Here is a 17,455-nt window from a genome sequence, read left to right as displayed (position 1 = left end):
GATTCGTTGGAAATCTGACCCCGACCTCTGTGCCGTGGCCTCCGGCCAGAAAGTCCGAAATCAGACCCGTGTTCGCAGCGCCATTTGTTGCAGGGAAAAAGTCAGCCTGAGTCAGAAATTTGAATCGCAAGACCGGGTTTATTGTCTGAAGCTCCAGGGAGAACAGCGGGCCGGCGTTAAAAGACAGCACGGTCCACACTGAACTCAAAATACATACAGAAAGGCTTTATCTTGTATAGTACAGATTTCTTACAAGTTTTGGCGGGCTTTTGGGGGTTCATGCATATTTACAGGTTTACCCTGCAGACATGATTCTTGGCGGGCTTATTCAGGAAGGTTTTATCGTAGGTTAGTTTCAGTGGGCCATTACCGGTTCCCACTTCACAGCCCATTCATTCATGATTTCATTCATCCATAGTTTTTCGCGGGCTTCCTGGTTCTGACGTCAATACCATGCATTTTAATAAGATTTATTTAGGTTCACAATAGAGCTCCCTTTAACTAGATTAAATGGTGATGGCTTTTGGGTGGCGGTTGAGATATGTTCCGGGTTTCATAACGAGGTGTTAAATGCAGGCTTTGTATTGATTGAGAATACTTTATTGTCCTGATAGGATCTGTGTCTGTGCTTTTTAAGTGTGGTCTTTTTGTGCTACCCATCTGATTTAACTCTTTGCCTGCCTGTTTCTGGTACAGTGTCAGCCAAGATTTATGGTCTTGATCCGTTGTCCCGAATTTTCCCCTTACACCTCCAAACGTGAGCATTTTTTACAAGTGTTCCCATTGAAGTAAGACATATTGTACAGGTCGGTTTCACTTGTTCTCTTGTAGCTTCTGTCGTGCATTTGAGATTTCAGATTTGGTTGCTATCTTTTGGCGAGGATGTCCCATCTCAGTTGAGCTCTGATGAATGTTATTTTATGAATGTGAAATTCGAATCCCAGCTGCATTTACTTGGGTGAATAGCACCGAGTAAAACTTTGTTTATGATTTTGCTAATAATTAGATGTGACAAAGGAAGCACGATGTGCCAGCTGGAAAATGGGCCCTGTCGTAGAATTATTATATTAAATAGTCACTCTGTTTTGCAAATAATAATCGTCCAGTTTCTAACCGTCAATCTTCATTCTTATTATTTTAGGAAGAAACGTTAGCTCTTCGAAAAGAAGGAATTGGTGTGGTTTTGGATTCCGAGTTACCTCATTTGATTGGTATTGATGATGACTTGCTAAGTACAGGAATTATTTTGTACCACCTTAAGGTAAGGATGATTTGTGTAACCAAGGTAGTGTAAATTTGATAATCTCTGAGCAGATCAAATACAGCTTTTAAAAAAAATATATGCTTTATTGAACATTTTTTCGATCAAAGTTTTTTCCCTTTACAGATCAAACATAACAGTAAAGAAAGTTTAACAATAAACAAATGGCTAATCAACATGGTAATCTAATCGTTTAACATAAACTAAAACTTCCACCCCTCCCCCCTGGGTTGCTGCTGCTGGTCATCTGTCTTCCCTCTAACGTTCCCCTAGGTAGTCGAGGAATGGCTGCCAACGCCTGGTGAACCCTTGAGCCGATCCTCTCAGGGCAAACTTTATCCGCTCCAGTTTTATGAACCCCGCCATATCGTTTACCCAGGCCTCCAGTCCGGGGGGTTTCGCCTCCTTCCACATGAGTAGAATCCTACGCCGGGCTACTAGGGACGCAAAGGCCACAACGTCGGCCTCTTTCGCCTCCTGCACTCCCGGCTCGTCCGCAACTCCAAATAGAGCTAGCCCCCAGCCTGGTTTGACCCGGGCCTTCACCACCTTGGAAATCACTCCCGTCACTCCCTTCCAATACCCCTCCAGTGCCGGGCACGACCAAAACATATGTGTGTGGTTTGCCGGGCTTCCGCCGCACCTCCCACACTTGTCCTCCACTCCAAAGAACCTGCTCAGTCTTTCTCCCGTCATGTGTGCTCTATGTAGCACCTTGAATTGAATCAGGCTAAGCCTGGCGCACGAGGAAGAGGAATTTACCCTGCTTAGGGCATCAGCCCACATACCCTCCTCTATCTCCTCCCCTAGCTCTTCTTCCCACTTTCCTTTTAATTCGCCCACCAACTCCTCCCCCTCTTCCCTCATCTCGGTATATCTCTGACACCTTGCCCTCTCCAACCCACACCCCCGAAAGCACTCTGTCCTGAATCCCCTGTACCGGGAGCAGCGGAAATTCCCTCACCTGTTGTCTTGTGAACGCCCTCACCTGCATATATCTAAGGAAGTTTCCCCGGGGCAACTTATACTTTTCCTCCAATGCTCCCAAGCTTGCAAACGTCCCATCTATAAATAAATCTCCCACCCTCCTAATTCCCAACTGGTGCCAGCTCTGAAATTCTCCATCCATTCTTCCTGGGGCAAACCTATGGTTGTTCCTGATTGGGGACCCCACCAGGGCTCCCCGCACACCTCTCTGTCGCCTCCATTGTCCCCAGATATTCAATGTTGCCGCCACCACCGGGTTTGTGGTAAACTTTTTTGGTGAGAGCGGTAGCGGCGCCGTCACCAGCGCCTCTAAGCTCGTCCCTTTACAGGACTTTCTCTCCAGTCTTTTCCACGCCGCTCCCTCTCCCTCCATCATCCATTTACGAATCATCGCCACATTGGCGGCCCAATAGTAGTCGCCCAAATTCGGTAGCGCCAATCCTCCTCTGTCCCTGCTACGTTGTAGGAACCCCCTCCTTACCCTCGGGACTTTCCCTGCCCACACGAAGCTCGTGATGCTCCTGTCTATTTTAAAAAAAAAGGTCTTAGTGATTAGTATAGGGAGACATTGAAATACAAATAAGAACCTCGGGAGGACCATCATCTTAATTGCCTGCACTCTGCCCGCCAACGACAGAGGCTGCATGTCCCACCTCTTGAAGTCCTCCTCCATTTGTTCCACCAATCGTGTCAGATTAAGTCTGTGCAAGGTTCCCCAGCTCCTAGCGATCTGAATCCCCAGGTATCGGAAGTTTCTTTCCACTTTCCTTAGAGGCAGGCCTTCTATCTCTCTACTCTGGTCCCCTGGGTGTATCACGAATAGTTCACTCTTCCCCATGTTAAGCCTATATCCCGAGAAATCTCCGAACTCCCTCAACATCTGCATAACCTCTATCACCCCCCCCCCCCCCGCTGGGTCCGACACAAAGAACAGTAGGTCATCCGCGTATAGCGAGACTCGGTGTTCTTCTCCCCCTCTAATCACCCCTCTCCATTTCCTGGAGTCTCTCAACGCCATGGCCAGAGGTTCAATTGCCAACGCGAACAACAGTGGAGATAGCGGGCATCCCTGTCTTGTTCCCCTATATAATCGGAAATACTCCGATCTTTGCCGACCCGTGACTACACTTGCCGTTGGGGCCCCATAAAGAAGTTTGACCCAGCTAATAAACCCGTTCCCGAACCCAAACCTCCTTAACACCTCCCATAAATACTCCCACTCCACCCTATCAAATGCCTTCTCTGCATCCATTGCCACCACTATCTTTGCCTCCCCCTCCACTGGGGGCATCATTATCACCCCTAATAGTCGTCGCACGTTGACATTCAGTTGTCTCCCCTTTACAAACCCTGTCTGGTCTTCGTGCACCACCCCCGGGACACAGTCCTCTATCCTCGATGCCAGTACCTTTGCCAGCAATTTGGCGTCCACATTCAATAATGAAATAGGTCTATAGGACCCGCACTGCAACGGATCTTTATCCCTCTTCAGAATTAGTGATATCGTCGCCTCCGACATTGTCGGGGGTAAAGTCCCTCCTTACCTGGCCTCATTGAACGTCCTCACCAACAACGGGGCCAACAAGTCCACGTATTTTCTATAAAATTCCACCGGGAACCCGTCTGGTCCCGGAGCCTTCCCTGCTTGCATGCTCCCCAGCCCCTTAATAACCTCGTCCACCCCAATCGGTGCCCCCATGCCTTCCACCTCCTGCTCCTCCACCCTCGGGAACCTCAATTGATCCAGGAACTGCCGCATCCCCTCCTCTCCCTCTGGGGGTTGGGACCTATACAGTCCCTCATAAAAGGTCTTGAACACCTCGTTTATCTTCCCTGCTCTTCGCACCGTGGCTCCCTTTTCGTCTCTAATTCCCCCTATCTCCCTCGCCGCTGTCCTCTTTCGCAACTGATGAGCCAGCAGGCGACTAGCCTTTTCCCCATATTTATACCTCCTCCCCTGTGCCTTCCTCCACAGCACCTCCGCCTTTCTGGTGGTCAGGAGGTCAAACTCCGTCTGGAGTCGTCTCCTCTCCCTGTACAGTCCCTCCTCCGGGGTCTCTGCAAATTCCCTGTCCACCCTTAAAATCTCCCCCAGTAATCTTTCCCTTTCCTTGGCCTCTGTTTTCCCTTTGTGGGCCCCAATGGAGATCAGCTCTCCTCTGACCACCGCTTTTAGTGCTTCCCATACCACTCCCACACTGACCTCCCCGTCGTCATTGACCTCCAGGTATCTCTCAATACACCCCCGCACTCTTCCACACACTCCCTCGTCCGCCATCAATCCCACATCTAATCGCCAGAGTGCTCTCTGCTCCCTTTCCTCTCCTAGTTCCAGGTCCACCCAGTGTGGGGCATGATCCAAAACCGCTATGGCTGAATACTCAGCTTCTTCCACCCTTGAGATCAACGACCTTCCCAGAACAAAAAAATCTATCCGGGAGTGCACTTTATGGACATGGGAGAAGAAGGAGAACTCCCTGGCCCTCGGTCTAAGAAATCGCCATGGATCCACTCCCCCCATTTAGTCCATAAACCCCTTGGGCACCTTGGCCGCTGCCGGCCTTCTTCCGGTCTTTGATCTGGATCTATCTAGCACTGGGTCCAGCACGGTATTGAAGTCCCCTCCCGATATCAAGTTTCCTACCTCCAGGTCCGGTATACGACCCAGCATCCGTCTCATAAATCCCGCATCGTCCCAATTCGGGGCATATACATTAACCAACACGACCTCCATTCCCTCCAGCCTGCCACTCACCATTACATATCTACCTCCGCTATCTGCTACGATGTTCTTTGCTTCAAATGCTACCCGTTTCCCCACCAATATGGCCACCCCTCTATTCTTTGCATCTTGTCCTGAGTGGAACACCTGTCCCACCCATCCTTTCCTTAACCTAACTTGGTCCGCCACCTTCAGGTGCGGCTCTTGGAGCATAGCCACGTCTGCCCTTAGTCCTTTCAAGTGCGCGAGCACTCGTGCCCTTTTAATCGGTCCGTTCAGGCCTCTCACGTTCCACGTGATCAGCCTCACTAGGGGGCTACCTGCCCCCCTCCCGTGTCGACTAGCCATCACCTTCTCTAGGCCAGTCCCATATCCCGCCTCCGCGCTCCCACTCGCTCCCCGGCGTCGCACACCATCCCCGTCCACCCACTCTTTAGCCATTTCCTTTTTAATTTCCGCAGCAGCAACCCAGTTGTCCCCCCCCCCCCCGCTAGATCCCTTTCTAGCGTGAGTGCTCCCCCCATATTACTTCCGCAAGTCAGCTGACTTCAACTGACCCCGGCTACTCCTGCTCACTCCTTGACCCCCCGTGTGGGGAACTCCCATCCGCCTTGCGCCTGTCTTCCCGCCATAATCTTTCAGGCGCGGGAACATCCCTTTATCTGACCCGCCTCTTGTGGCGCAGCTCCCTTTCCTCTCCCCCTCCCATTCCTCATTCTCCGCCTATGTCCCTTCTTTCCCCCCTCACCGGCGCCCACATTTCCTAGTGTCTCCCCCCATCCCAATTTACTTCTCTATTTACATCAACCATAACAATAACAATAACATTCCCTACAGTATCAGTCCCTCAGTTCCGATCCAATTTCTCCTCTTTAATAAAGGTCCATGCTTCTTCCGGCGTATCGAAATAATGGTGTCTCTCCTGGTACGTGACCCATAGTCGTGCCGTCTGCAGCATCCCGAACTTCACCTTTTTGTGTAACACCTCCTTGGCTCGGTTAAAACTCGCCCTCCTTCTCGCCACCTCCGCACTCCAATCCTGGTACACCCGTACCACTGCATTCTCCCATCTGCTACTCCGCACCTTTTTAGCCCATCTCAGGACCTCTTCTCTATCTTTATGGCGGTGAAATCGCACGATTGTCGCCCTGGGTGGTTCTCCCGCTTTTGGTCTTCTCGCCGGGATCCGATGTGCCCACTCCACCTCCAAGGGGCCCGCAGGGGCCTCAGCTCCCATCAATGAGCTTAGCATCGTACTTACATAAGCTCCACAGTCCGCTCCTTCCACTCCCTCAGGGAGACCCAGTATCCGAAGGTTCTTCCTTCGCGCTCTGTTTTCTAGGGCCTCAATCCTTTCAATACACTTTTTGTGGAGCGCCTCGTGCGTCTGTGTTTTGACCGCCAGGCCCAGGATCTCGTCCTCATTATCCGTCACCTTCTGCTCCACCACGCGGAGCTCTGTCTCCTGGGTCCTTTGTGCCTCCTTGAGCCCCTCAATTGCCTGTAGCATCGGGGTCAGCACCTCCCTCTTTAGTAGCTCCACACACCGTCTCAGAAATTCGTCTTGCTCGGGCCCCCATGTCGCCTGGGCTTTCTCCGCCGCCATCTTGTGTCTTCTCCCTTTCTGTCCCTTTCGTCGACGATTCCTTGCGCTGCAGCCGCCGCCGCCGATATTTTCCTCTTTCGCTGGGGGGGGGGGGACTCCCTATTCACTCACCCCACACCGGGTTGCGTCGCCCCAAAATTTCCAGTTGGGGCTCTTAAAAGAGCCCGAAGGTCCGTTGGAGCTGGAGCCGCCGAAATGTGCGGCTAGCAGGGCATCGCCGCAAACCAAATACAGCTTTATTTTAAAGAAGGTAGTAAGTAATCAATGTCTTTTGCTACAATGCTAGTTTACTTGAGCCTGGGTCCCTGGTGCTGTGAGGCAGTAGTGCTTAGCACTGTGCCACTATGAATTGTTGGTTGATCAGTTTGACCTGCTTTAATTGGGAGTCCTAATAGCTACATTTATTGCAAATAGATCATGCATCATACATATTGATTTTATATTCTTGCTTTTAATAAACCTTGGCTGCTCCAGGTCTAAGAGTGTAGAATAGTCTGATGTTTTGCTACATCACTTCAATCATTGTCTTGAGTTTTGTTTTTAATAGCAAATTACCTCTCTTTTTCTTTAATAGGAGGGCAAAACCTATGTTGGACGTGAAGATGCCACTACTGAGCAAGACATTGGTTAGTAAATCTATTCCTCTTGATGCCTTATGTAGGCAGCACGGTAGTATAGTGGTTAGCACTATGGCTTCACAGCCCCAGGGTCCCAGGTTCGATTCCCGGCTTGGGTCACTGTCTGTGTGGATTCTGCACTTGCTCCCTGTGTCTGCGAGGGTTTCCTCTGGGTGCTCCAGTTTTCTCCCACAAGTCCCGAAAGACGTGCTGTTAGATAATTTGGACATTCTGAATTCTCCCTCTGTGTACCTGAACAAGCGCCGGAATGTGACAACTAGGAGCTTTTCACCGTAACTTCATTGCAGTGTTAATGTAAGCTTACTTGTGACAATAATAAAGATTATTATTATTATTATTATTATTATTATAAGTTGCAAATCCTCAGGAATTCCTACCACCTCCTCTTCCTTATCAATGTACTGTCATTTGGTACATTAACATGTTTTCCTTTGCTGACATTATTCAGAAGTGTAGTCTCCGGTTCCATGTATACAGCCGCCTGAGTGTATTGCACCAGCTCCCTTGACCCCCTCCAGTGTCACTCATTTGGCACCATGTTCATCTGGCATTCAGTCTTAATGAACAGAAATTGCCCCCAACTAAATACTGGGAACGCTGATATCATTGTCATTGCCGCAAACTCCATTCTTTCGTCACTGACTCAATTCTTCGCCATGGCAACACTGGAGCAGACCGTTCACAACTTTGTGTTGTATTTGACTCCACGGTGAGCTCCTGACCACACATGGACGTGGATCTCCCTATTTCATAATATCCACACTTGCCTCAGCTCACATGCTGCTAAAATACCCACCTACGCTTGACTATTCCAATGATGTCCAGATAAAAGTAAATTACTGCGGATGCTGGAATCTGAAACCAAAGAGAAAATGCTGGAAAATCTCAGCAGGTCTGGCAGCATCTGTAGAAAAGAGCTAACGTTTCGAGTCCAGATGACCCTTTGTTAAAGCTATAAGACAGAGAAAGTGGGAAATATTTATACCGTGGAGTGAGAATGAAAGATGAGTCATAGCCACAGGAACCCAGGGAAACAGGGTGCTAATAGCCACACAAGCCACGGGGAAAGAGTGCTAATGGCAGCCCCCAGAGAGAACAAAAGATGTGAAAGGCCAAACAAAAGAGAAACTAATATTGGAGGGTAAACTGTGACAGATGTAGATGTGGGGGAGGGGAAGGGGGAAGCAAAGGGGAGAAAGGGTAAGGAAAGGTCGATAAGATGGGGGGGTTAAATATATATAAAGAAAGCCAAGAGAGAAAGAAATGGTAAAAGACAGTTAAAATGAAATGGGATGAAAACAAACGGGTCGAGGTGGGGCAGAGCTAATCATCTGAAGTTGTTGAATGCGTTGTTGAGACCGGAACCTAACCGGAAGATGAGATGTTGTTCCTCCAGTTTGCGTTGAGCTTCATTGGAACATTGCAGCAGGCCAAGGACAGACATGTGGGCATGGGAGCATGGTCTTGTGTTAAAATGGCAAGCAACGGGAAGGTCAGGGTCCTGAATGCGCACAGACCGAAGGTGCTCAGCAAAGCGATCACCCAGTCTGCATTTGGTATCTCCGATATAGAGACCACATTGGGAGCAGCAAATGCAATAGACCAGATTGAAAGAGGTGCAAGTGAAACACTGCTTAACCTGGAATGAGTGTTTTGGGCCTGGGATGTTAAGCATCCTGGGATGTTAAGCTGTTCAGACTGGCTTCCAATCTTCCATCTCTATATAAACTATGCTGTCCGTGTTCTGACTTGCACCATGTTGTATGGAGCATCACCTGTGAACTCACCAACCTACTTTGGCTTCTGGTGTGGCAATGCCTCAATTTTCAAAATTTTTATCCTTGCTTTCAAATTCCCCCCGTAACAATGCCTGCCCTCGTCCCAATTGCACTGTCCCTTATCCCTCTAATCTCCTCCAGCTCTACAGCCATCCAAGATCTCTTACACTCCTCTAATTTTAGCTTTTTGTGCCTCTCCGATTTTAAATATTTCACCAGTCATGGCCATACCTCCAGATGTCTGGACCGTAAACTCAGGGATGCCACCCGCTAAACTCTGCAACTCCTATGTTAAAGGTGCGATATTAATGGAAGATTCTGTTCTCATCTGTCCAACATACATATGCATGCTGATGGCCTTCAAGTCTACATACCCCTCTTCCACTTCTCCCCAGTTCTCCACTGCCCCTGTGGATTTATCCTACTTGTCTCACATCCAATCATGGTGAAGTATAATTATTTCTAACTTGGTATTAAGAAGATCAAAGCCTTGATCACCCCTACCACAAATTCCATTCCTTCCTAAACTTCAGCATTCTGTTCAACCATAAATTATGCTTCCATCATATCCTTCCATAACATCTCCATCACAAGCGTAGCTGCTTCCACCCTTACTTTGCCCATCAGCTGCTGAAACTCTCACCTTTGCAATTGTCACCTTCATATTCGCTTGTCCAAATGCCCCTCATCTGACTTTTCATCTTCCATCCTTTGTAAATTTCAGCTCATCAAAACATCTGTTTTGTCCTTTCTGACTTTTTTTGTTCTTTCACGGGATACGGGCGCAACTGGCTCGACCAGCAATCTATTGCCCATCCCTAATTGCCCTTGTAAGGTGGTGCTGAGTTGCCTTCTTGAACCACTACAATCCATGAGGTGAAGGTGCACCCACTGTATTGTTAGTGAGGGAGTTCCAAGACTTTGATCCAGCGACAGTGAAGGAATGGTGATAGTCCCAAGTCGGGATAGTGTGTAGCTTTGAGGGAAACGTGCAGGTGGTGGTGCTCACATGCATCTGCTGCCCTTATCCTAGGTGGTAGCGGCCACGAGTTTGGAAGGTCCTGTTTAAGAAGCTTTGGTGAGTTCCTGCAGTGCATCTTATTGACGGTGGACACTGCTGCCACTGTGTGTCGGTGGTGGACAGAGTGATTGTTCAAGTGAGTAATCAAGCAGGCTGGTGTCAAGATTCTTGAGTGCACTCATCCAGGCAAATGGAGAGTATTCCACCACACTCCTGACTTCTGCCTTGTAGATAGTGGGCAGGTTTTGGGAAGTTACGCACTGCAGAATTCACAGCCTCTCACTTACCTTTGTAGCCACATTATTTATATGGATGGTCCAGTTCAGTTTCTGGACAATGGTAACCCCCAGGATTTTGGTAGTGGTGAATTCAGCGATGGTACTGCCATTGAATGTCATGGGGAGCTGGTTAGATTTTTGCTTGTTGGCCATGGCCATTTCCTGGCACTTCTTTGCTGCTGGTATTTGCCACTTATCCAAGTCAGAATGTTGTCCAGGTCTTGCTGCATACAGGCACAGACTGCTTCAGTAACTGAGGAGTTGCAAATGCTGCTGAGCATTGTGTAATCATGAGTCAGCATCCACACTTATGACCTTATGATGGAGGGAATGTCATTGATGAAACAGCTGAAGGCAATTGGCCCTAGGACACTAACCTGAAGAACTCCTACAGTGATGTCCTGCGATTGAATGATCAACATCCAACAACCACAATCATCTTCCATTGTGCTAGGCAGGACTCTAACCAGTGGGGAGATTTCACCCTCCTTCCCATTGACTCCAGTTTTGCTAGGGCTCCTTGATTCCACACTCAACCAAATGTGGCTTTGATGTCGAGGGCAATCACCCTCTTACCTAATCTCTGGAGTTTGGCTCATTTGTTCATGTTTGGACCAATACTTTAATGAGACCAGAAGCTGAATGGCCCCAGTGGAACACCAACTGACAGTCAGTGAACAGTTTATTGATAGCACTGTTGATGATACCTTCCACCACTTTGCTGATGATCAAGAGTAGACTGATGGGGTGGTAATTAGCTGGGTTGGAATGGTCCTTCTTTTTGTGGACAGATCTACCCGGGCAATTTTCCACATTGCTGGGTAAATGCCAGTGTTGTAGCTGTACAGAAACCGTGTTGGGGAGGCTTGTTCTGGAGCATAAGTCTTCAGTAGTGTTGCCAGAATGTTGTCAGGGCTGTAGCCTTTACAATATCCAGTACCTTCAGCCATTGCTTCATGTGGAATGAATCGAATTGGCTAAATACTGGCATCTGAGATGCTGGGAGCCTCCGGACAAGGCCAAGATAGATAATCTGTTCGGCATTTTTGGCTGAAGATGGATGTCTTTTACACTGATATTCCAAGCCCCTATCATTGTGGATGGGAATATTTGTGGAGCTGCCTGCTCTAGTTAGTTGGTTAATTGTTGGGCACCATTCACAACTGGCTGTGGCACGACTGCAGTACTTGGATGTGATCCGTTGGTTGTGAAATTGTTTAGCTTTGTTATTGCATGCTGCTTCCACTGTTTGGAATGTGATAGGCCTGTGTAGCTTAACCAGGTTGACACCTAAATTTTAGGCATGACTGGTGCTGCTTTTGTTTTGCCCTTCTGCACTCTTCATTGAACCTGGGTTGATACCTCAGCTTGATGGTAATGGTTAAGTGAAGGATATGCCAGGCTATGAGGTTACAGATTGTAGTTTTTGCAATTCTGTTAATGCTGATGGCCCACAGCACCTCAGGGATGCCCAGTTTCAAGTTACTAGATTTGTTCGCAATCTATCCCATTCAGCATGGTGGATCCTAAGTGTGAAGATGGGACTTTGGCTTCACGAGGACTGTTCGGTGGTCACCCCTACCTGTATTGCCATGGATCGATGTATCTGCGACAGGTAGAATGGTGAGATTGGGATCAAGTAAATTTTTCCATCCTGTTGGTTCCTTCAACATCTGCTGCAGTCCCAATCTAGCAGATATATCCTTTTGGACCTGGCCAGCACAGTCCGTAGTGATGCTAGTGAGCCACTCTTGGTGATGGACATTGACGTCTCCACCCAGAGTACATTCTGTGCACTTGGGGAGTGTGTGTGGTGTGGGGCCGGGTGCTTGCAGTAGATGGTAACCAGCAGGTGGTCTCCATTCCATGCCATGATGCCATGAGAGTTGATGGAGTCCAGATTCTAGAATTGGCACCCAGCCCCCCCAGTTCCTCAAATCTAACATGCTTTAACCTGTGTTAAAGCCCTCCTTATCTCGCTAACCTTTTCAAGTGCTACAACCATGAACTTCGCATTGCTCCAACTTTGTTCTCGTGATTCCTCCATCCCGTCACTTCACTGATAGCTGTGCCTTTAGCCATGTTTAGCCATCCCATGCACTGGAATTCTATCCAAACACTGATGTTTATTTCCAGCTATCTCTCCTTTCCAAGACCTTTCATAAAACCCACCCCTTGAGACTCGCTTTTTGTCATCCCTAATATTGTTTCCTTGCTAGTCCATTCACTTTTCTTCCTGTGGGACAAATTGCTACGATAAAAGTGCAGTATTAATACAAGTTATAGGTAGGGATATTTTGTTTGTATTTTGTCTGTTTTAAGTCTCTCGTGCAATGTTAAATATTGCTCTCCTGAGGTGTTGGGAAAGACATATACCCGCATTGTTTGTCCTGGTTGCAACACTATGATATTAGTTATGCCTGGCTTATTTTTTCCAAAATTGTATTGTAAATTGGGTACTTGGTCTACCTAAATTTGATTCATTTATGGCCATTTCATTGCTGATACGAATTGTCGTTGCATAAAATTAAAATGTTGTTCAGAAGTAAACAGAATGTCTTAGACCAACATTATATTTGCCCTAAAAGTGATGACAGCTGTGCCGAAGTTAGTGAAACTTATATTTACCATTTTGTCTTGCAGTTCTCCATGGTCTTGACCTAGAAAGTGAACACTGTATCTTTGAAAGCCTCAATAACAAAGTAACTGTAATACCACTGAATGGTGCACAATGCTCGGTCAATGGAAATCACATTGAAGAGGCTACTCAACTAAACCAAGGTAACCAGCTTTGAAGAAATATGCTTACTTAATAAGTACATCAAGCAAAGCAGCAATCAACAATGTTGGTATCACTGGCGAAGCCAGCAGTTGCTTCCCACTTGTTGTCTACTTGCCCTTGAACTGAATGGCTTGTGAGACCGTTGCAGAGGGGCAATTAAGAGTCAACCACATTGCTGTAGGTCTGGAGCTACATGTAGGCCAGAGCAGTTAAGGATGGCAGATTTCCTTCTCTTAAGGACATTAGTGAACCAGGTGAGTTTTACAAGAAATTATGATAGTTGTCAGGCCCCTGTCACTGAAATGAACTTTATATTCCAGATTGATTAGTTGAATTCAAATTCCACCAGCTGCCAGGGTGGGAATTAAACTCTTGTCTCCAGAGCATTAGACTGGGCCTCTGGATTACTAGTCCAGTGATATTACCACCTTCTCCTCATAACCTACATAGCAACATGAAAGCCAGAGGAAGTGACATTAGGTAGTGCTCTGACCAGACTACACTTTTTGTGCGGGTGTCCAAAGGGTCCTCTGTGTCCTTGTTGACAAGTCACTAAAAGCTAGAGTGCAGGTGCAGCAAACAATAGGAAGGTGGATGGTATGTTGGCCTTCATCACAGGAGGATTTGAGTACAGGAGTAAAGATGTTTTACTGCAGTTACATAGAGCATTGCTGAGGACCTCACCTGGAGTATTGTGAATGGTTTTGGTCTTATCTAAGGATGGGTATATTTGCCATAGAGGGAGTGCAGTAGAAGTTCACCAGATTACATGTGAGATGGTGGGATTGCCATTTGAGAGATTGAGGAGACTGGGTAAGTATTCCCTCGAATTTTGAAGAATGAGAGGTGACCTAATTGAAACTTATAAAATTCATACAAGGTGTGACAGGATGGATGTAGATCAGGGGTGGGATTCTCCGACCCCCGCCGGGCTGGAGAATCCCCGGGGGGCGGCGCGAATCCCACCCCGACACCGGCTGCCATATTCTCCGGCGCTGTATTTCGGGCGGGGGCGGGAGTCCCGCCATGCCGGTCGGAGGACGTTGGCAGCCCCCCCACCCCCCCGGCGATTATCCGGTCCCCGATGAGCCAAGCAGCCGTCCATTTTTGGCCAATCCTGCCGGCGTGAATCACTCAACTCATGTACCGTCGGGACCTGGCAGGTAAGTCAGCAGGGGCGGTCCTCGGGGGTGGGGGGGGGGTACTGACTCGATTGGGGCCCATCGATCTGCGGTTGGGCTTGATCTTTGGGGGCACTCCTTTCTTCCGAGCCGGCCCCTGTGGGGCTCCGCCATGGCGGGCGCGAAGAGAACTGGCATGTGCCAAAATATGCCGGCCGGTCTGCGCATGCGTGAGATCACGCCGGCTCTTCGGCACATGCGCAAACTCGTGCCGTCCCTTTGGCGCTGGCTGTAGCGGCGCCAACCCCTCCAGCGTCCACCTAGCCCTCCAAAATGCGGATAATTACGCACTTTCGGGGGCTGTTGACGCCGGAGTGGTTGGCGCCAGTTCTCCCGCCGGCGTGGGGACTCAGTCCCCAGAAGGGAGAATCCCAGCCCAGGTGATTTCCCTGTCCGGTGAGTCCAAAACGAGTGGGGAGGGAGGCATAATCTCATGATAAGGGGCAGGCCATTTAAGACTGACGTGAGGAGACATTTTTTCACTCCCGAGGTGGTGGGCTGGATTCTCATATTTTCAGGCTATGTCTGACACCGGCTTGGGATCGGTGGCATTTTAAGACCGAAAAATTGGCGCAAAACGGCCACTGATCCTCCGTCTGGTGTGGGGCTAGCAGGCAGCGTGGCGCACCCGACTCTAGCTGCTGATACGACCGGAGAATTGTCGGGTCCGTGGCCGCGCACGCGCACGGCATTGGCCTGCAGCGGCCGTACTGTGCAACATGGCGCCGGCTGTGCGCGAACCCGGCCTGCCCAATAGTGCCCCCCCCCCCGTGGCCAGGCCTTCGACCCCAGACCAACCCCCGACAGTGCCCCTAGCCCCTGCCAAAGTCCCCCCTGCCCGTGATCGGCTCTCCCCCGACTGTGGCGCCCCTGGACTGAGTCTGCCGCCGCCACGCCATGTTCCCGACATTAAATAGCATGAGACACCCATGCCATCAGGAACAAAGCCGATCGGGGACGGAGCATCGGGAGGAGGGCCTCGGGTAACTCCCGAGGCCGTCAATACGCCGCTTTGGAGGGGATGGAACATCACGAAAGCGGCGCCGCCCCCTGATTTCATTGCAAATGGGGATTCTCCGGCTGATCACCGAACGCGATTTTGGCGTCGGAGATCGGAGAATCCCGCAGAATCTACGGCAGAGAGCTGTGGCAGATCAATCATTGAGCATGTTCAAGACAGAAATTGGTAGAGTGGAAATGTAGCATTGAGGTAGGTGATCAGCCTTGATCTGATTTAATGGTGGAACAGGTTAACAGGCTGCATGGTCTACTGTTCCTATGTTCAGTGCCACATTACTGATAGTAAAGGGATAAGTTAAATGTGAGGGGAGAGCCACCACAGCTGTTCCCTCGTGTCAGGGGCCTGGGTTCTGAGCAAAGACTAGAAAAGTTGGGGCTTATAAAAGCCCGTAAGACTGTAAATGACATGAAAAAGGTAATTCCTTTAAAATTACATCTGTTAAAATTGCGAGAACAAGTTAAAGTGAGATATGATCAAACTAGTAAAATTCAAATTTAGGGCAGGAAGTTCTCCGAAGCCTAAAACCTATGAAAGTACAAATTCTGGCATCACTTAAGAACCAGAACAAGTGCTAGAAAATTGGAGTAGAATAGCAAAGATGGCTGTTTTTGACCAGTGCAGACTCATTGGGCCAAAGGGCCTATTCTGTGCGTAGACCTCTAAGACTCTAATTCAGAGCTGCTTTGGGTCCAATTGAGTGGAGGAGCAAAAATGGGCGGAATAGTTTTATCAATGATTATCTTGTGACATATGCTTGTCCGAAGGTATTGTAGCGCAGATTCTTCTTCCCCTATTTTATGTTACATGTTACAGCTGTTAAAAAGCATCAAACCTGAGAGAGGCTTTGCAATAAATTTTTAATATAACATTTAAGATAATGTCACATTTCCTCTTCCATTGCTCTCCTAGTGCTTCTAAAACTCTTATCAATGCTATTATTTATCCTGTGCTATTTTGGGGGGACTCATTCAATTCCACCCTGTTCAAACTACAATTCATTCAGAACATTAACGTTCACCTGCCATGACCCATTCCCCAACCCTGCCAAGCTCCACTGAAAGCTGTGCTTTCAAAAATTACAGCATTCTCTCAATGCTGCACTTGAATGTCGACTGGAATTACGCTGCGGTCCAAGGGAAAATCAATACCTTTATCTGTGTTTGTAGTGAGTTTCATTGAGTTTCAATGCACCATTTTCTTGAGATGAGATCTGGTTCCTCAATACATTTTGTCAAAGTCGTTTTTTAAGGATGTGGATAGGTTGGTTTTGTCGTTTGTCTGTGCAGGTAGGGTGCAGGTAGGGTGGCTAGGATTAGGAAGACGGTGCAGAGGGCGGCAGTCGGTGCGGTTGGGCCTCCCGAAAGTCTTGTATTATTACTACGTGGCAAATGCGGAGAAGGTGTGAGGTTGGAGTAGGAAGAACGGAGGCTTTGTGAGTGAGAATGGAGGCATTTCTTGTAGGGGGTCGGGGTTGCGGATGCTGGCAATGGCTCCAGTCAGTTTACCCCAGATAGGTATTCGGGGAGTCCTGTAGTGGTTGCCATGCTGAAAGTATGGAGGCAATTTCAGCAGCACTTTAGGCTAGGGGCAGGGTCGAGTTTGATGCCGATCTGAGGGAACCATGGGTTTGAGCCAGTGAGGATGGATGTGAGGTTTCGGGGATGGGAGGAAAGAGGGATGATGGAGGTGAAGGAATTGTTTTTGGAAGGGCGATTCGCATGAATGGGGGAGTTGGGGGTAAAGTTTGGGTTCCCATGTGGGGATGGTTTTGGGTATGTGCAGGTGCAGGACTTTGTGAAAAAAGTATTTCCGACCTTTCCGGTAGCACCTTCCTCCTCATTGCTGGAGGAGGCTTGGCAGTAATGGGGTTGGAGGGTGGGGTCGTCTCGGCGATTTATGGGAGCATTTTGGCAGAAGATAACTTGTCTCTGGAGGGGGTTAGGGTCAAGTAGGAGGAATGGGGATGGCGCTAGAGGAGGGGTTGTGGTGCGAGGTGTGTGGAGGGTGAATGCCTCAACCACGTGTACAAGGCTGGGGTTGATACAGCTGAAAGTAGTACACAGGGCGCACCTTACGAAGTCAAGGATGAGCTGGCTGTCTGAGGGGGTAGAGAATATTTGTGAGCAGTGGGAGGGGCCCAGCTAATCATGTACATATGTTCTGGTCCTGCCCGAAGTTGG

The 17,455-nt window shown here is 48.7% G+C and overlaps 1 protein-coding gene across 2 annotated transcripts in view; it reads left to right on the top strand.

The window, feature by feature from the left end:
- Window positions 1–17,455, top strand: part of kif16ba (kinesin family member 16Ba) — a 251,726-nt gene that overhangs the window by 85,407 nt on the left and 148,864 nt on the right. For both annotated transcript variants that reach the window (XM_072506633.1, XM_072506629.1), the window contains exons 13-15: window positions 1,142–1,261; window positions 7,151–7,202; window positions 12,935–13,072. In XM_072506633.1, the coding sequence (XP_072362734.1) occupies window positions 1,142–1,261; window positions 7,151–7,202; window positions 12,935–13,072 (310 nt within the window). The remainder of the gene's footprint in view (window positions 1–1,141; window positions 1,262–7,150; window positions 7,203–12,934; window positions 13,073–17,455) is intronic.

This window comes from Scyliorhinus torazame, chromosome 1, assembly GCF_047496885.1.
Source record: "Scyliorhinus torazame isolate Kashiwa2021f chromosome 1, sScyTor2.1, whole genome shotgun sequence".
NCBI lineage: Eukaryota > Metazoa > Chordata > Chondrichthyes > Carcharhiniformes > Scyliorhinidae > Scyliorhinus > Scyliorhinus torazame.
This window is presented reverse-complemented; position numbering and strand designations above follow the sequence as displayed.